General features: G+C 34.2%; 1 protein-coding gene across 4 annotated transcripts; it reads right to left on the bottom strand.

Moving 5' to 3' along the window:
- Window positions 1-302: 302 nt before the first annotated feature.
- LOC113772367 lies at window positions 303-3,244 on the bottom strand. 4 transcript variants are annotated; one of them, XR_003468530.1, is made up of 6 exons: window positions 3,073-3,244; window positions 1,343-1,459; window positions 922-1,135; window positions 764-845; window positions 548-660; window positions 303-456 (listed from the first exon to the last, which is right to left on the bottom strand). XR_003468530.1 is itself a non-coding variant. In XM_027316957.1 (5 exons), the coding sequence occupies exons 1-5, from the start codon at window positions 3,091-3,093 to the stop codon at window positions 629-631; spliced, it is 462 nt and encodes a 153-aa protein (XP_027172758.1). In that variant the 5' UTR covers window positions 3,094-3,244; the 3' UTR covers window positions 303-628. The 4 variants fall into 4 exon arrangements, 2 of the variants coding, with proteins under 2 accessions (XP_027172758.1, XP_027172759.1); XR_003468529.1 differs by having other exon boundaries at window positions 1,347-1,459; XM_027316957.1 differs by having other exon boundaries at window positions 303-660; window positions 1,347-1,459.
- Window positions 3,245-17,039: the final 13,795 nt, after the last annotated feature.

The following is a 17,039-nucleotide window of genomic DNA, read 5'->3' as shown; positions in this document are numbered from 1 at the left end:
ATGAGTATTTGAGTTGCTTTTCGAGTTCTGCTCATCAAGTAAGCCAGTCCAATTTGAAGTAAACAGCAAAATCTACATGCACAAGACATTTGATATGAAATTGGTATTTCAAAATAGGAGAAAACGGCTCATTTTGAGCATCAGAATGAATCTAACTTTTAATAATTGATACTTACGCATCAAAATTAAGCTGGCAGGACACTAGATATAGCTATCTAAGCATGACAAGATTACATGGCCAAGAACTGAATTTAGAGCACAAAGACTTTGGCTTCAGAAATCTGAAGCAATCAAAAGGCAAGTAACTTGATTTGAGAATTTGATCACCAGCATCAAGGGCTCTGATATCACTATCAAAAGCTTCAGTTTGGATTGACATTTCTGGTTTACAAACCCAAGAGCACTTGGATGCTAACAATATCTGAAATTTGATCACCAAACTTTTTTCCAAGCAAGCTGAAATTATTCACATTAAAACAAGTAAACACCAGAAATTGCAAACTAAGGAGATTATGTTCAGATTTACAATCAAAACGCATTAAACTACCTTCGAAGAAACTTAAATCATCCTAAAAGCTTTGAGCAAAGACGTGCAAAAACATTTGTACTCTCTCAAGAATAAAATTCCTTAATGGTCTTGGCTGAAATCTGGTTCATTCACTACAAAACCATCACAAGATTTGTATTAAAAAAAGGCCACAACAACACATAATCATAGCAAATAAACAACATAAAACTTAGGCGTGAAGAAGGAAAAATGTACCTGAATACTTTTCATCTCCTAACAAGCTAGTGTTTTGTACATGACTTTGGATTAATGAAGGATTGCATGCCCACATTAATGCCTATACAAATGCAAATAGAGCACCATTATATTTCATGCCTTCACACAAAAATAAATAAAAGCAAGCTATACATTACCTGACCAGGAGGAATGATCTGAAACCAATTACTATCCATTAATTCCTTATTGCATCCATGCTGTGAATCTGATTGCAATAGGCCATCGGATGATCCTATCAGATTCAAATTTACATTCTCAACATTATTGGGTGCCCCAACATGATCATAATTGTGAGTTTCATATGCATCTGTGCACACTTTAGTACATTTTCGTCTATCATGTCCAAATGACCTGCGGGAAAAAAATTGCCAAGCACAATCCATAAACAATAAGATTGAATTTATAAAGGCGTATATGAAGTGTACATATATAACTAACATTTTTGGCCTTCTAACATAAAGCCAATGAGTGGATGAAATTTAGCATTGCTCATTCATATCTGGTTTTGCAAAGCTATTCTAACCGTAGAATAAGTCAATTTTAAGAGTAGGTGATTACTTGCAATTTTTGCATCGTCTTCGCTTTCGCTTGTGAGTGGACTGTTTTGCCTTTTGTCCCTTTGTAGCAACAACAATTGGACCAAGAGAAAGTATGGACCAAAGTGGAAACCTTTGCCTGGGAATTCAATCGTATCGTTGGAATTGAGAACTAAATAAGAAGAAGACAGATGACTTTAAAGAGATAGGTGATACCCGAAAGTGTTTCAGGAACCCAAAACCGTTTTCAGCAACCCAAAATCATTTTTAGAAACCCGGTGATTTTTTCACTTAAATATGTAAATTTTTTACTTTTAGTATTAGTAAGTTTAGTTTAAACATAAGTAAATTTTGTCAAATAATAAGTAAATTAAATTACTCAAAGTGTAAATTTCTATTTCTGACTAAAACTTATCTTTCAGGCATATACTTACTAGTTTGAATTAAAAACTTACTTATCTTCTCGACTTGGCAACCCGTTTCTTTTCTAGGTATTTTATGATTAGAACTCCATTCTCTCTATATTACAAACCATCATCAAACTAATTGAAAACCTCAATTCTCATATAAACCATTCATCTGAATTTTGTTCCAATCAACCCATTCAACAGATTTATGTTCCAGTCTAATCGTTATGATATAGCAATGGCATTAACAAGCTATTTTGACTCTCCCGGTAAGGGTTTACGTATTAGTAATTTTTTAGGAGGAAGATGAGTTATTCCCATGTCCAAAATATCGAAACAACCAGCATAATCTAATCCTTAGTTCAATGAAAGTCACAAATTTGCGGGTAGGTAGATTTGATTATGTTGAATGCCTTTGGCTCTTTACAATGAAATTCAAAATTTTTTCTCATGACAGAGCAAAGACGGTGATATAATTGATTGTGTCTATATGTATCAACAACCAGCATTTGACAATCCTTTGCTCAAAGACCACTGGATTCCGCAGGTTTGCCCCATGCAACACCATTCAAAAGAAAAATAAACAAAAAAATGCAAAAATATGAAGTATGTATAACACCATAATTGATTGATGGTCGGAAACTGTTCTATGAATTTTCTCTCCTTTCCTGACTGAAGAAGAGGGAAGATGTGATTCTACAAAATCTACATGTATCATAGGATGGTAATAAGAATTGCTTCTGCAACACAGATTTACAAGAGTAATAATGGCCAAATTTCCGTGGCATTGCAGACGTTACAATGGAGTAAAAAATTCAAGAGGCTGATAATAAATTTCCATAGAAACAACAGATTCGCAACAATGATTCTAGATCAGTTCAGTTCAATAACATATGCTCCATCAAGCGTATCAACTTAGAATTCCAAAACGGGAGAAACCTCTCTTGCCTGAAGAATTCAAGTTATAAAGCTCATGTTGAGTTACTAATATATTAGTAATTCTCACCCGCACAGAGTAGCAATCACAACATACAAATTTCTCTTTGACATTTCACCAAACATCTTATATGCATTCACAAATTAATCACATTTAACTTAAACGTCTGGTCTCAAGTCCTTTCCTAGATGTTTCACATGGCTATTAAACATATTTTACCCGTAGACAATCAAAACTACAACCATTTCCTAGATGTTTCAACGGACATTTTCAGCCCCAAAATTGCAATAAAATCTTCAAATTCTCAGCCTTGATTTCCCAAGAAAATCTTGACAAACAAAACAAATGAAATATAAATAAATTACAGCAATATAATCAAACGATTTCAAGAGAACATGATGATCTAACCTCGTCACTGCTATTTTTCATATGCTCTTTGGCTGGCTACCACCGTCGCTAACCCTTTTGTTGTGTTTGCATATGGCAGCACTCAAACCCAACCGAACGATGAGAAAGGATAGAAGCAAAGTGTGAACTAAAGATGAAAATTTTGAAGTGAGAAGATTTATTCAATTGTAACAAAGAGAAAGTGTGGATCAAAGTGGAAACCTTTGCTTGGGAATTCAATCGTATCATTGGAACTGGGAACTGAATAAGAAGAAGGTAGATAACTTTAAAGAGAAAGGTGATACCCAAAACCGTTTTCAGGAACCCAAAACCGTTTTTTTACTTAAATATGTACATTTTTTACTTTCAGTATTGGTAAGTTTAATTTAAACATAAGTAAATTTTGTCAAATAATAAGTAAATTAAATTACTCAAAGTGTAAATTTCTATTTCTGACTAAATCTTATCTTTCAGGCATATACTTACTAGTTTTAATTAAAAACTTACTAAAGTTAATATTAATTATTTTAATATAATATTTAAAAAGTCACTAAAAGATTTGATCTGTCACTAAAGGTAATAGAAACCTATAATAGCAGGTTTCCCTAATATCGTTACCATAACTATAGGCACTATAGCACTGTCCCTTTCAAATAAGTCATACTTTCTGCTGTTTTTGGTGATTCTGAGTTTTTGACATCTATTCTTTATTATCAAGAATAAAAAGAAAAAATCTGGAATGGAAATTCTTAGCTATGTTACAATCATGGTTCGTCATATTGGCCGATACCGATACGTATCGGTCGAGTCATAACTGAAACGGAGAGGACTAATTTGATACCGATCTCTGAATCGCGGATATTATCATATCCGCAATGATTCATTCTAACTCGGCCCATATTGACCGATTCGAATCCGTGATGCATGATATTGGTCGATATATCGGATTCAACTCAGAGTCGATTCGGATTTTTTTTAAATTGTATCTTTTTTGGTATTTTCTAATTTTAGTAATTTTTTCAAAATTTTTGAAAACTTTCATGTGTTATAATATGCGTATCACCTGATATTCAACTGATATACCGCAACAGATGTGGAACAACTGAGTCCGCGACGCGACATGACCTGCGATGGCGAACCATGGTTACAATATTGAAGTTGGTGCTCTGTGAGTTATGTCATGCATTTTGCAAAGTTACTTCTAAATTCAAGACAATGCTCTCACCTGAAATAATCCGCCAGTTCTACATTCAATTGCGGCATGTTTGTTACTCTTAACTTTTGATGAATCCTATAGTATGTTTGTTACGTTCTGAATTTATTCAAAGTGTATTGACTTGAGTTGCTGATAAATTTCAGATCTGACAAACTTGGAGGAAATGAATTCGTCATTAACTCTGGTAGCTGATAGTGTTTGGAAGTATCCCAGTTGACAACTCTCAAGTCACTGAATTCATGGATGCTTCTTAAATTATTGCAATGTTTAGATGTAAGGATGGTATAACTTGTCGTCCCGTGATCCTAACTCCTTAGGAGAAGATGGCTATGCCGACAGCTTAGTCCCCGGCGAGGAAGAGGGCCAGGCAGCAAGTGGACCTGAAAACGGGAATTGAAATGGGACAAGAGCTAGGTTTTATAGAGGTTTTATAATATTTGGGTTGACCCAATATGCTTTTCAACTCGGGTCCTCAAAAGGATTAAGCTGATGCAGGAATTGTTTAACAAGTACCCGATATCCGACCCAGAAGATGGGCCTGGTACTTAGACTATGGATTCTTTAAGCTTCAAGTTTATGGCTACTTTTAGCACTTCGAATTTGGAGGTGGAATTCAATTGCCACCCAAAGCTTCTGATAGTAGAAATTTTGAACTTTGAGGTAAACTTTTTTGCCTATTTACAAACAATGTAATTTTCTTTTTTATTTTTTTCTGTAATATATGTTTTGGTGCCAGTTTAGTAGTTGATTCTTTGTTTTGTTTGTTTATTTGTTTATTTATTTATTTATTTGAAGTGTTTGGTTGAGTTTATGATTTTCTTGCCTGATTTGGGATTTTCTGGAGTATGCTGTATTTATTGGATATCACCATTTGGATTGGGGGAGTGGGAAGGAAAGGAAAGGAAAGGAATTGGATGGATTTTGTAATTCTTATTTGGATTGATTTTTGATGAGTAAAAGGAAAGGATAGGGAGGGAAAGGGAGGCAAAGAATCTAGTTGTTTTCTTGATATATGGTTTCATCTAAAAGTGGGGTGGAAATGGAGGGAAAAGGAACATTTTTTTTTAAATAATTTAGTTTTTTTAAAAAACAATTTTTTCCCTTCCCTTTTTAGTTAACTAAATACTTGATCTTTTCCATCCTCAATCCAAACAGAAGTTTGGTGTTTCCTTTCTTTTCCTTCCGTATTTGATCCAAGTAAGGTGAACTTTTCTTTCCTTTCTTTTCCGCTGGTCTCCTTTCTTTTTCTTTCCTTCAATCCAAACAGTAAAAGTTTAGGGCAAATTGTGGTTATGGTCCCTTACGTGTTCATTTTTTTCCTACTTTAAACGCCTCACTTTTGTTTTGCTAATTCTGCTCGGTTAGTTGTTCAGAAGAAGCCAAATCAGTTTTATTTATTTTTTAACAAGATTTCTCATCGAATTAATAGTGAAATCTGCAACTGAACAAGAATTTGTCAAAGCACATGTGTTTCAATCGTAGATTTCTCTGTTTTGGCCAATGAGTTTTTGAAAATGTGTTTTTGAATGAATATGCTAATTGAGAGGTGTTGAAACTAAAACCGGACAGAAATGGCAATTTTCCCTTGAATTTAGGAAGCAAGCTGATAACTTTTGTTGGGAGTTAATTAAGTTGTTATTAAGTAGATTTTCTTGGAAGCTGGACTCAAAAGTAGTCCTACATTTAGTAAGAGACTGCCAATGGAAAAGAAATAATTAAGGAAGAAGCTTTCAAATGAACCATCACATTGATGTCCAAAAAAGAAAGGAACATAGCATTAAGCTGTCTAGATAAATGCTTCCTGATCATGTACAGAAAAACTGCAGATTAGAGACTACCTAAAATTCTTTCTTTTAGTGGGTGCTGTCTCATGCTTGTGACAGTTTTTGTCAGGATTATTGAATTTATTAATATATGCTATATGCGTTGCAACACAATGAAATGAGTAGCCCCAGCATGAGGTTGAGAGCCTTATTGGCTTTTAAATCTTTAAGAAGGGCTTTTCATTACCTATGTGGTAGACAGGAGTTTATCCAAATCGATATCTTTTAGTGGTCCTATCTCATGCCTGAAACATTTTGTTCTCGGGATTATTAGCTTTATGAATAACCTTAACTTTTCATTTTACAAAATTAGGTGTAGCCTTAACACAATGATAGGTGCTTAGGTTGCTCCAATGTGACCTGGAAGTCACAGCATTAGCACTTAGAATAGCCTCTCTAGTTGTAGTGTTAAAGCTGCACACGTCAAATCTTCTTAATTGCTCAAGACAAATTAATTTAATCTTCTTAGAGTTGCGGTGGGATCATCATCTATTGAATTCAACTGTTTGTTTTGTGATTTCCATTCTTGTCTGATACTAGTGGTTGCTTTTTATTCTCTATATATAAAAAAAAGAAAGTGGGCAACGGTTTATTTTCCTATTATAGATATCCATTCTTTGCTATGATGATTGGAGTTTTCAATTGCTTGTCCTTTGCTAGTTGACAAGCATTTATGCTATACCACAAGGTCATTACATGGAGTAAAGCTACTAAATTTCACAATCCTCATAACCATTACTATTTGTTCCCCAAGCACTTTGCCCTCTTAAACAGGTTATTTCTTGTCCTTCGGGTTGCTTGCATATATGCATGTGTCCCATATAGCGGTTATTCTTCTGCTATAGACTACGTCATGTTACTTTTTTTTAATTTTTTTAATGTTAAAACATATGTCGTAAAGATCCTTTGGAATGAAACAGGCTTTCATTTGTCACATGTTGTAGTTGTTAATTTATTTTGTGTTTGAAAATATTGATGTAAATAGTATTGAATCTGAGACTTTTCGGCTTATGGGGCTTTAATTTGCAGCTAGCTACTGAAGCTGTTGGTAAAAAACGAGCTTCAGCATCTTTCAATGGGTTTTAGTTTCTGCATATGGTCACAGGCATATTTTTAGGTGTTGAGTCCGGTAACTATCTGTTTTCATCAAGCATCTGATGATGTTAACATTTGTTAGTCTTTTGGTGTTTCTCTTGGCTCGAGCATTAGTTTCACCTATTACTCCACCATAATTAAGTTTGTTCCTTGGATGTCTAATATTTGTGTGATTATTGTTTCTAAGGTTTATCCAGCAATTTTCTACTTTATACTCCCCTGTGAAATCTTCAAAGATCTTTTGTGACAAAATGCAAGTCATAAAATGATCTCTGTCGAGATAACGTGACTTTGGATCTAACATCTTTCCGGAGCTGAAGCGTGCCATTCCTTGGGTTTTGATGTTAGTTATTGTCCTTGGTCACTAGCTAGAATGGCACTTAAACAAGTCAGTTGTTCAACCAGGTCAATCTCGAGGTTGATTTGGGGCATTGATGGTCGGTTATGGATCCTGTATGAGTTCTGTTGTGCATATACTGCAAAGTTTGTGTTTTGATTTGTTCAATTTCTCCATCAGCCATGTATCAAAATTCCACCTTCTACATTAACTGCAATTAACAAAGAGCAGACATCGTCAAAGTATTGCCCCATCTATATCCCATAACGTTTTATTGTTATTTTTTCCTGACATTTTTACTCTTTCAGTTGAGTTGGTTTCTTGTTTGCAACTTTTAGTGCAGTGTTGTGCGCAGTTTGACAAGCTAACTGGCAAAATAACAACAGTTCTGCATTGTAGATTGTGTATTGGATTGGGACTCACTTGGTGTTCTTGACTTTTGATGGATCTTATAGTATGTTTGTTATCCTTCTGAATTTGTTCAAACAGTATATTAACTTGAGTTACTCATATATTTTAGATATGACAAACTTGGAGGTAATTACTCTCTTCACACCGGAGGCTGATGGTAGTTTGAATGATTTATCCTAGTTGACAACTCTCAAGTCATTGGATTTGGTTGCTTCCTGAATTATTGCAGTGCTTAGACTAAGGATGGTTAGAAATGAGCCTTCTTATGTTCCAAACCATCTGGATTTACGTTATTTTATTGGTAGCTCTGGATCATGCTAATTCTTGTGTTCTTAACTTGTATCTGGCTTACTGAAAATGATGTAGAACAAGATGGGTAAGAGCTTGCCTTACTAGCAGTAGCGCAAGAATGAGGGGATTGTGGCCTGTTTTGGGGGCTGTGAAGTGTGAACTATACCCATGAACAGTAACGTGGGTGGAGAAGAGGGGAAGAAGAAGAGAATTTAGGGAGAAGAAGAACAAAGGAACTAATAAACCAAAACTCAATGTTTATTCATCAGTTCTCTCTCTAGCTCGACTAACGTAGGAATGTGAGTATTTATAAACCATAAAGCTTCGTAAAACTCCTATTTTCATATTCTAAACAGGAACTTTCCCTAATAACTCTGACAACTTACCTCTTATAATTGACAACTGAAAAAGACTCAAATGACTACATTCTGGAAATTTCCAGTGACAACAGAAAGACCAAAATACAAAGTACCCCCCAAGACATAAAGGATGGAAACTACTAGAACTGAGGAAATAGAAGTACTACAACAAAGTTATATAAAGACCCTATTCCTGTTCCTAGTTGAAGGTTGAGGAAAGTTTTTCTGGAGCTCCTTGTTGACTGCATCAGAAATTCCAGTATTTGTCGGTCATATTTGCTTGAGGTGATCCAGTACTTTCATTAGAACTACCTTTTGAACTTGGCTGTTTTATAGTTAAAAGAGTAGTCTCTTCTATTTTCCCAAAATGTTTTTGGGAAAGTAAGTTATCTTGGTCCTAGTTTTCTTGTTTTTATCTTATCTCCAGGTAAGACTGGCTGCGATTAATAGGCTGGTTTGAAATATTTTGACAATCACTTAACAGAGTGCAGGGAATGAGTTATACTACCCTCTAGTTTGCTTACCTTTCTTTTTAAATTCTTCTTTCATTTCACATCTTAGGCTTTGAGTTTTGTCCTTTCCTAGTCTGATTTTAATCTTCCAGCCAAATATTACTGATTTTGTCAGTATGACCTGTATCTGTTAGTAGACCTTCACTGTCCAGGTTTGATGAGGACTAGATTCCTTTAGCTTTCCCCAGATTTGACTGGACTAACTCACTTGGCTGTATTTAGAGCTCTGGATTGAGACTGGAGTACAGAGAAAATAACTTCTTGTGTAACTGATTCCTTTTCTCATTCTTCTGACCTTGCTTTACTGTTGTGTGTGTGATTAACCATCTATTCTTTTATTCTCAAATACTTTTTTTTAAAATAAACTCATGTTTGACACTTGGATAGTAGAATTACTTTAAGCTAGAGGAGGATATATAGGTTCAGGGCAAGTTGGTAGTAAATGCATTGACTACTACTTTTTTATTTTGCCTAATATAGAAAGTTGTGAAAAAGTTTCCGTTTGGTTACATTTTGTTTTTCTGGTCCATGGTTTTACATTAGAGTCTTCACAGAAAATTTTCATTCATTTTATTGAAGCATTTAGAACTTGCGAGTCTTGTGGAGCTTCTGGTGTTTGGAAGCATCATGATTAGCAAGCAGTTGAATGGGGACTCTATTCAGCTTGGAATGAACTGTTCTGCAATGCCGTCTAACCAATGCAATTAATTGCTTTGCAATGGCTATCATTTGGTCTTTATACAGCTTTTTATAATTTGCCATTTTCAAGTGAGCTTAAGGCACTCAATTGCAACCTTTTGGACAATTGATGTTTTTCATCTCACCGAGTTGCTTTCTGCTACAGAATGAGGGTCTTTACAACATTAGTTATGTTTGAAAAGGCAAATTACACATTACCCCTATGTGGTTTAGTATTTTTTTACATAACCCCCTATGGTTTCAAAAACTATATATAATCCTCTCATAATTTGGATTAAAGTGTCAAAGTGACGAAAATGATCATTCATAATGGAGTCACCTAAAATATCAAAAATACCCTTATGTAAAGTTGAAAATTATTTATTAATCAAAGGAGTTATGTGTATATTTTGAAAACCGTAAGGGAGTTAAATGATAAAGTATTAAACCATAAAGGGGTTATATATTTTAACACTTTAATTCAAACCATGAAGGGGTTATGTATAATTTTGGGTTAATCACATTTTATCCCTTTAAAGAATACCCCATTTCTCAGTTTACCCCCTAACCTTTAATTTTGCTCACTTAACCCCCTTTAGGACAAAATTGCCCTTTGCATTATTTTGACTTTTCATTTATTTTTTTTCCTTTCTTTTATTTCTTTTTCTCTTTCTTCTTTATTTAATTCTTCCTCTTTCCCACAAAAATCTTCACCTTAATGATTGAAATTAAAAAAGAGGAACTGCAGAGATTTATCTTTTCCTTAAATGATTAAAAAAATATTCAAATCACTTTCCCAAAATATGATTTTTTTAGCCTTTCAATTCTTTTAATTTTGGATTTTCCTCTTTCCTTTCTAGTTTCTCATTTTATTCTCAAGAAAATATCATAAGATGAAATTGTTTTTCTTTCTTTTATTTCTTTTTCTCTTTCTTCTCTTTTTAATCCTTCCCAATAGAAATTCCATTTCAACAAAAAATTTTGTTTTGAGTTTGTAATTTCATATTTCTGAGTGAAGGTTTAAAAGGTATCAAAAACTAATTTTGATTTTTTTATGATGCCACGTGTCACAAATTTCAATTGATGATTATTAATTAGGTCACAATTTCATCTTAAGATATTTTCTTGGGAATAAAATGAGAAACTAGAAAGGAAAGAGGAAAACCCAAAATTAAAAGAATTGAAAGGCTAAAAAATTGTATTTTAGGAAAGTGATTTGAATATTTTTTTAATCATTTAAGGAGAAGATAGATCTCTGCAATTTTTCTTTTTTAATTTCAATCATTAAGGTGAAGATTTTTATGGGAAAGAAGAAGAATTAAATAAAGAAATAAAAGAAAAAGAAATAAAAGAAAGGAAAACAAGGTAAATAAAAAATCAAAATAATGCAAGGGCAATTTTGTCCTAAAGGGGGTTAAGTGAGCAAAATTAAATGTTAGGGGGTAAACTGAGAAATGGGGTATTCTTTAAGGGGATAAAATATGATTAACCTAATAATTTTTGAAACTATAGGGGGGTTAAGTAGAAAAACACTAAACCACAGGAGGGTAAAGTGTAATTTACCCTATTTGAGATGACATTCATATTTAGTGGTTAATGGTTCGCTAATAGGATAGAAATAGGAACAGTACTGAAAGCAAATCTCTGATTGTCATTGTGTGCTCCATGATCTGTACATCCATCATTCCTCATGCTAGTGCCCTTGATGAAGTTGCGTTTTATGCATACGTTGGTTGGACAGTTTTTTTTTTAACATTTTTTTAGCAGGTGAGGGTTGGGATTTAAGAAGCAGGGTGGGGAAATGGAGAAATTGAACCCAAGACCTTTAATTGCTAGACCTAAACCTTATCACCATTGGTTGGACAGTTAAAAGGGCATATACACTTAAAAGTTTTGTGCTAATCCTTAGCCTATGAATGAACTGAAGTATATTGAGCTCCCGGGATAACCTTATATCTGACCAGAAGAAGAAGGCAAAATCCAAAAAAAAAAAAGAAAAAAAGAAGCATTTGGTTTGATTATGTATATTAGTTCCCACATCTCAGTTGTCCATTCTTTATACCCTCATGTACTCAATAGGCGTGTAGAAGGAAGAAGCAAAAATAAAGACCTATATAACTTGAGAAGTCTTTAGTCGCAAGTGTTTGATTTGTCTATATGAAACCTATGCCACTCATGATTTATCCATGTTTTTGGAATGCGTTTGATCAATAACTTGAGTTATTTACATTTGCGTGTGAAATTGGTGTAGCAGAGCTGTATGTATTCAACATTGTTGGTCCAAGAGAAAGAAGCGTTGGCCGTTGGTGTGACAGAGCCACCTCCCTCTAGGGCGTATTCAAGGGTTTGGCGGACCGTCTGCCCAATTCTTATCAGGATTCACTCACGTTGTCACAAAATTTACTAAATATTAACCTCAACAATGAGAGCAATAACAATTATGAGTATCAAAATTTTGCCCAAAATTTTCATTTTTAGTGCCAAAAATTTTTTGATATCTACTTTACTTAAGTCCATAAGGGTCCTTTTGTTTCAAATTCTAATATAGGAGTGAAATGAAATAAGTAATTTGGTAATTCAATGTTCACTCAACTTGAAAGTAATTATTATGTGATTAGAATTATTACACGTGAGAAAGTATACCATGTAAAATAGGAAAAATTATGTTTATCATTTTGCTGGATAAATGAAGTCTCTCATTTCACTTACTTTTACAAGTAATTGATGTATATAGTTGTTAAGGGTATTTCTTTCCTACTGTCACATTATTGAGGGAAGTTTGTTCATAAAAAAAAAACTCCAATAAATTCTTATACTGAGTAACTGGGAGTTTTCATCTAAAAATATCGACTTTCGCGTAAAAAGGTATTTGAATAAAGGAATAATGAGTGAAATGTCAAGTAACCAGGGATTTTCATCTAAAAATGTCGATTTTCACATCAAATGACATTTTCACGAGTTAAGAGTAAATAAAGGAAAAAGAACGTGATTGCTTCCCTTATAAGGTGTGTTAAACTATCATTTTTACAAGAAAACTCTAAAGTGACTATATAGGTTATGTATTTGTGGAATTAGGTGAGATAGAGAGATTGAGTTTGTTTGGTTGAATCTTCGGTATAATTATTTCTCTTTTGCATGGTATGATGAGTATTGTAGGTAATATGAATGGTTGCATATTGACAGCTTTCCAAGTTGAGAAAAACTTGAATTTTAGATTCACTTGATTTGTTTCACTTCATAAACTATTGTTGGGAGAACTTTTCTTAAGTGCTTGAGGACAAGCAATGATTTAAGTGTGGAGAAATTTGATAAGTGCATATTATATATAGTTATTAGTAGTATTTTGTGTATATTTTTTGTACAAATTAGGATGATTTAAGATATAACTTGATCCTTAAACTTCTAAATTTTGCAAGTTTTGTTTGAGCAATTTAATGTGCAAGTTGTTATATTTGTAGGAATTGAGGTGAACTACCAATGTTGGTTCAAGATGGGTCCGATTCAAAATCATTTAACACTTGATCTAACGGCAAATTTGGAAAGTAGTGATAAGTGACTAATTTACGTAATAATTGTATGATATTTTATATTATTTTTAGTCACTTTAGTTATATTATTGGAAGAAAATGAATCATTTTGGCTATAATTGGTGAAAAATGCTTTTAAATGATTAAATGAGGTTTTTATCACTTTTTAGTGGGATTTTGTGTGTTTTGACAGTTTTGACACATTTTCGTATTTCGGCTATAACTTGAGTTACAATGATCGGATTGGGATGATTCTTGAACCCATTTGAAGATAAGAGATAGATCTACAACTTTGGTGAAGACATCTAAATCCAGTTTGAAGGTTTTCCAGGTCAAAATGCCGAATTACAATAGCCAATTTCTACTGGTCGAAGCTGGAACAGGGCAATGAGCAGGTAAGGGTATTTCGGTCATTTATCAGCCTACACAGATCCAAATGAGGTGATTCTTGATGCATTGGAAAGCTAACTCAAATGGCTACAAGTTGCATGTTTTGGTCAAGAGCTAAATCAGCTTTTATCATCAAGAAAAATACAGTTGAAATTGAGTCAAAATCGGAGCAGAGCTGGAAATTGAACCAGAAGTGACCAAATGGTCACTGTATCAATCGGGCCGGAATTTGGCCGGATTTAAGGCCGGATTTCTGGCCGGATTGCGGTCAGAAAAGGCTGCTCTGTACGCGTAAAACTCAATTTCACTCCCACCAACTCACATGTGATGCTATACATGTGAGAAACATTCCCAGCTGTAAAAGGGAGATGTAATCCTCATTTCTTGACCACCTTTCATCATTAAAGAGCCAAATTCATTGCAAGAAGAATGAAATGGGGGGATCCAACAATAGAATAGAGAGACATACGGGAGAAGCTTGAAGTTGCAGAAATGTAGCTCTTTCATCTCCCTAGTGTTAGTTTAGCTTAGTATAGTGTAGTATAGTCTGTTCATTCTTGTTTGTTATCTAGATTAGGATAAAGATGGAGGATGAAGAAGGCAATGAAGAAAGCTCATGTGACAAGGGTTGTATTCCTTCCAAACTCTTTATCTTTTGTACTTGATTCCAAGTTTAGTTAATATACAAGTTCTGGACTTTGTGTTCAATATGTGTGTTTAAAGTTTAAGCCTTGGGTTTGGTTGAATTTTCTATGATTGTTAGTGTTTATTATTTGGTTATTTGATTGCTATGATTTGAGCAAGTTATTTAGCACTTTGACTCCTTAAATCATGATTAATCTGGTACCATTAATTATGATTATCTAAGGTGTTGTTTCTGCAATGAAAATTGAGATTTAACACTAGTTCAAGAAGTGCTAAACATAGGGAGTACACTCACGAAAGTAGAGGTGCATCTATGTGGTTTTTAGTGATTCATTTCATGTAATTTCATTGAAGAAATGAACTTGTAGCTAATTTCATAACCATGAGAATAGGTATGGATTAGTTATAAGTATAATTGATTCACTACGAAAGTAGGATTCAAATGCATAAGGAAATTACACCATAATTAGCCTAGATGTAGTACTCAATGATGCAAATATAGCACTTGCATGAGTAGTTAGGGATACCACAACCTAAGGAGTTTTTATTTGTTATCTTGTATAATTTCAGTAGGTTAAATTTGTTATAATTCATTGATAGTCTAACTAATAGAGAAGCTTTAGTAATACCGGTAATTGTTCACTCTTCCCTGTGGGATCGACCCGATATATACCCTAAACTACTAGTTGACCTGTATACTTGCAGTGAACGGGTGTAATTCGGTATTTTTTAACTTGTATGTATGTAAAATACCCGTCAAGTTTTTGGCGCCGTTGCCGGGGAAGATTTGGTAATATCGGTGTGAAAAACAACTTTATTAATTTAGACAATTTCACTTGTTTTTGTTGGTTAAGTGTCTTGTTTGTTTTGAGTCTTGTTGAGTCTTTTATGTTTAATGTCTTGTTTTTGTATGTTTAAAGTCATCTATTCTTCTTGACTAAACTTGTTTTTGAGCTACTTTGAGAGCATGTTTAGGGGATCAAGGAGAGTAGAAAACAGGGGAGGACAATGCTTGAGAAATGGAGGTTTGACAATGGATGGTTACCAAGTGCAAAGCTCCTTCAACAGAGTGAAAGTATAGGTTCTAAAGGTATTCCTGCCCAAGATACTCTCATGACATTTCCTTTGGTAAGTTCTCAAGTGGTGCATATTCATGGTAATATCTATGAAACACTTGGGATAGGTAAGTCACTTTCATTTCTCACATCATTAGATCATGTGGCTTTGGCTATAAAGTCACCATTTAATGATCCACCACGGCCTAAAATGGTGGATTATTCGTTAACTAAACCTCCTTGAAAAATGAGGAGAAATAGTCAAGCTATTGACTTTAAAGAAGCGCTTATTGGGAGGCAACCCAATGCTTGTTTAAGTTAGTATTACTTTGGAGTGATTTTATGTTTAAAGCATAAGTTTGAGTAATTTTGTTGTTTTTCATTTGTAGGTTTTGGAAAAGTGACCAAAAGAGGTGAAAAGGCGAATTTTGATCAAAGATCTCAATACCTCAAATTCAGTAATTATGGTTTTTGATGCATTAAAGAGGTTTAGAATGCATGTTTAGATCATTTTACATGTGCGTGAATGGTTTATTTTGACATAGAAATGATCTAGGGTGTATTTTGAAGAATTGAGGTCAAACTGAAAATTGCAAAAATTCTGCAATAAGTGCAGATTCAATGGATCCGAGCTCGGATCCATATGGATCCGAGGCCTTGGATCCACTTCTGCAATCAGAGAAAAACTTTGAGCTTCTTGATCCGAGCTCAATCATCGTGATCCGACCTCGGATCCTTTTAAAAACGAAGGCTTGGATCACTTTTCAACTCCACTTTTCTTCATGTTGGCTTGTTTTTAGTAAGTTTTAGTTGTTCGATTAATGTTTTTGTGTATTTTGTAGGTGGCAATGGCAAGAGTTCATGCAAATGATCTCAATTGCAAATGTGTTTATATTAAGGCAAAAAGGGAGTTTTCATGTTCAATTGCTGCATTTCATGCATTTAAAGTGTTTCATGTTTAAGTTATATTCATGCATGATCATGTTAAATTTGAATTTTATTCAAAGAACATGAAGTAGGTTGAATGTGGAAGGTTGGCCAAGCAAATTTGGAGGAAAAACTGCAGAAAACAGCTTTTTCTGCAGCAAATCCGGCCATAAATCCGGCCAAATGTTGGTCGGATTGAAGGCCGGATAGTCAGGGGAGAAAAGAAAATTTTTTCGAGCATTCTGGACAGAATCCGGCCAACAATCCACTGTAGCAAATCCGGCCAACAATCCGGCCGGAAATCTGGCCAGAAAGTGGCCGGATATGCAACAGTAAAAAAAATAAAAAATAAAATAAAAAAATTTCTGCCCAGAATCCCTCCACGAATCCCTCCAATTTCTGGCCGGATTTTGAACAGTAACCAGCGTAAGATGAATCCGTTTCACGGATTCCTCACAATTTTTCTCCCTTCTTCTTCAACCCAACTCACACACTAACACCTCAAACACACACCACTCACTAAAACACCACTTTTCACCATTTAATCTTCAAATAACCTTCACCAAATCACTTTCTCCTATCCTCTAGAGTGAATTTCATAGTTCATATTTTTTCAAAAACAACTCTAAAGTGGTTTCAAGCTTACCATTAGTTAGGGTTCTACCTTCTTGAAATCACTCAATTGAGGTCAAATTGGAGTAAGTTTCTTGAGGGTTTTCACA

This window comes from Coffea eugenioides, chromosome 5 (genome assembly GCF_003713205.1).
Source record: "Coffea eugenioides isolate CCC68of chromosome 5, Ceug_1.0, whole genome shotgun sequence".
NCBI classification, from domain to species: domain Eukaryota; kingdom Viridiplantae; phylum Streptophyta; class Magnoliopsida; order Gentianales; family Rubiaceae; genus Coffea; species Coffea eugenioides.
This window is presented reverse-complemented; position numbering and strand designations above follow the sequence as displayed.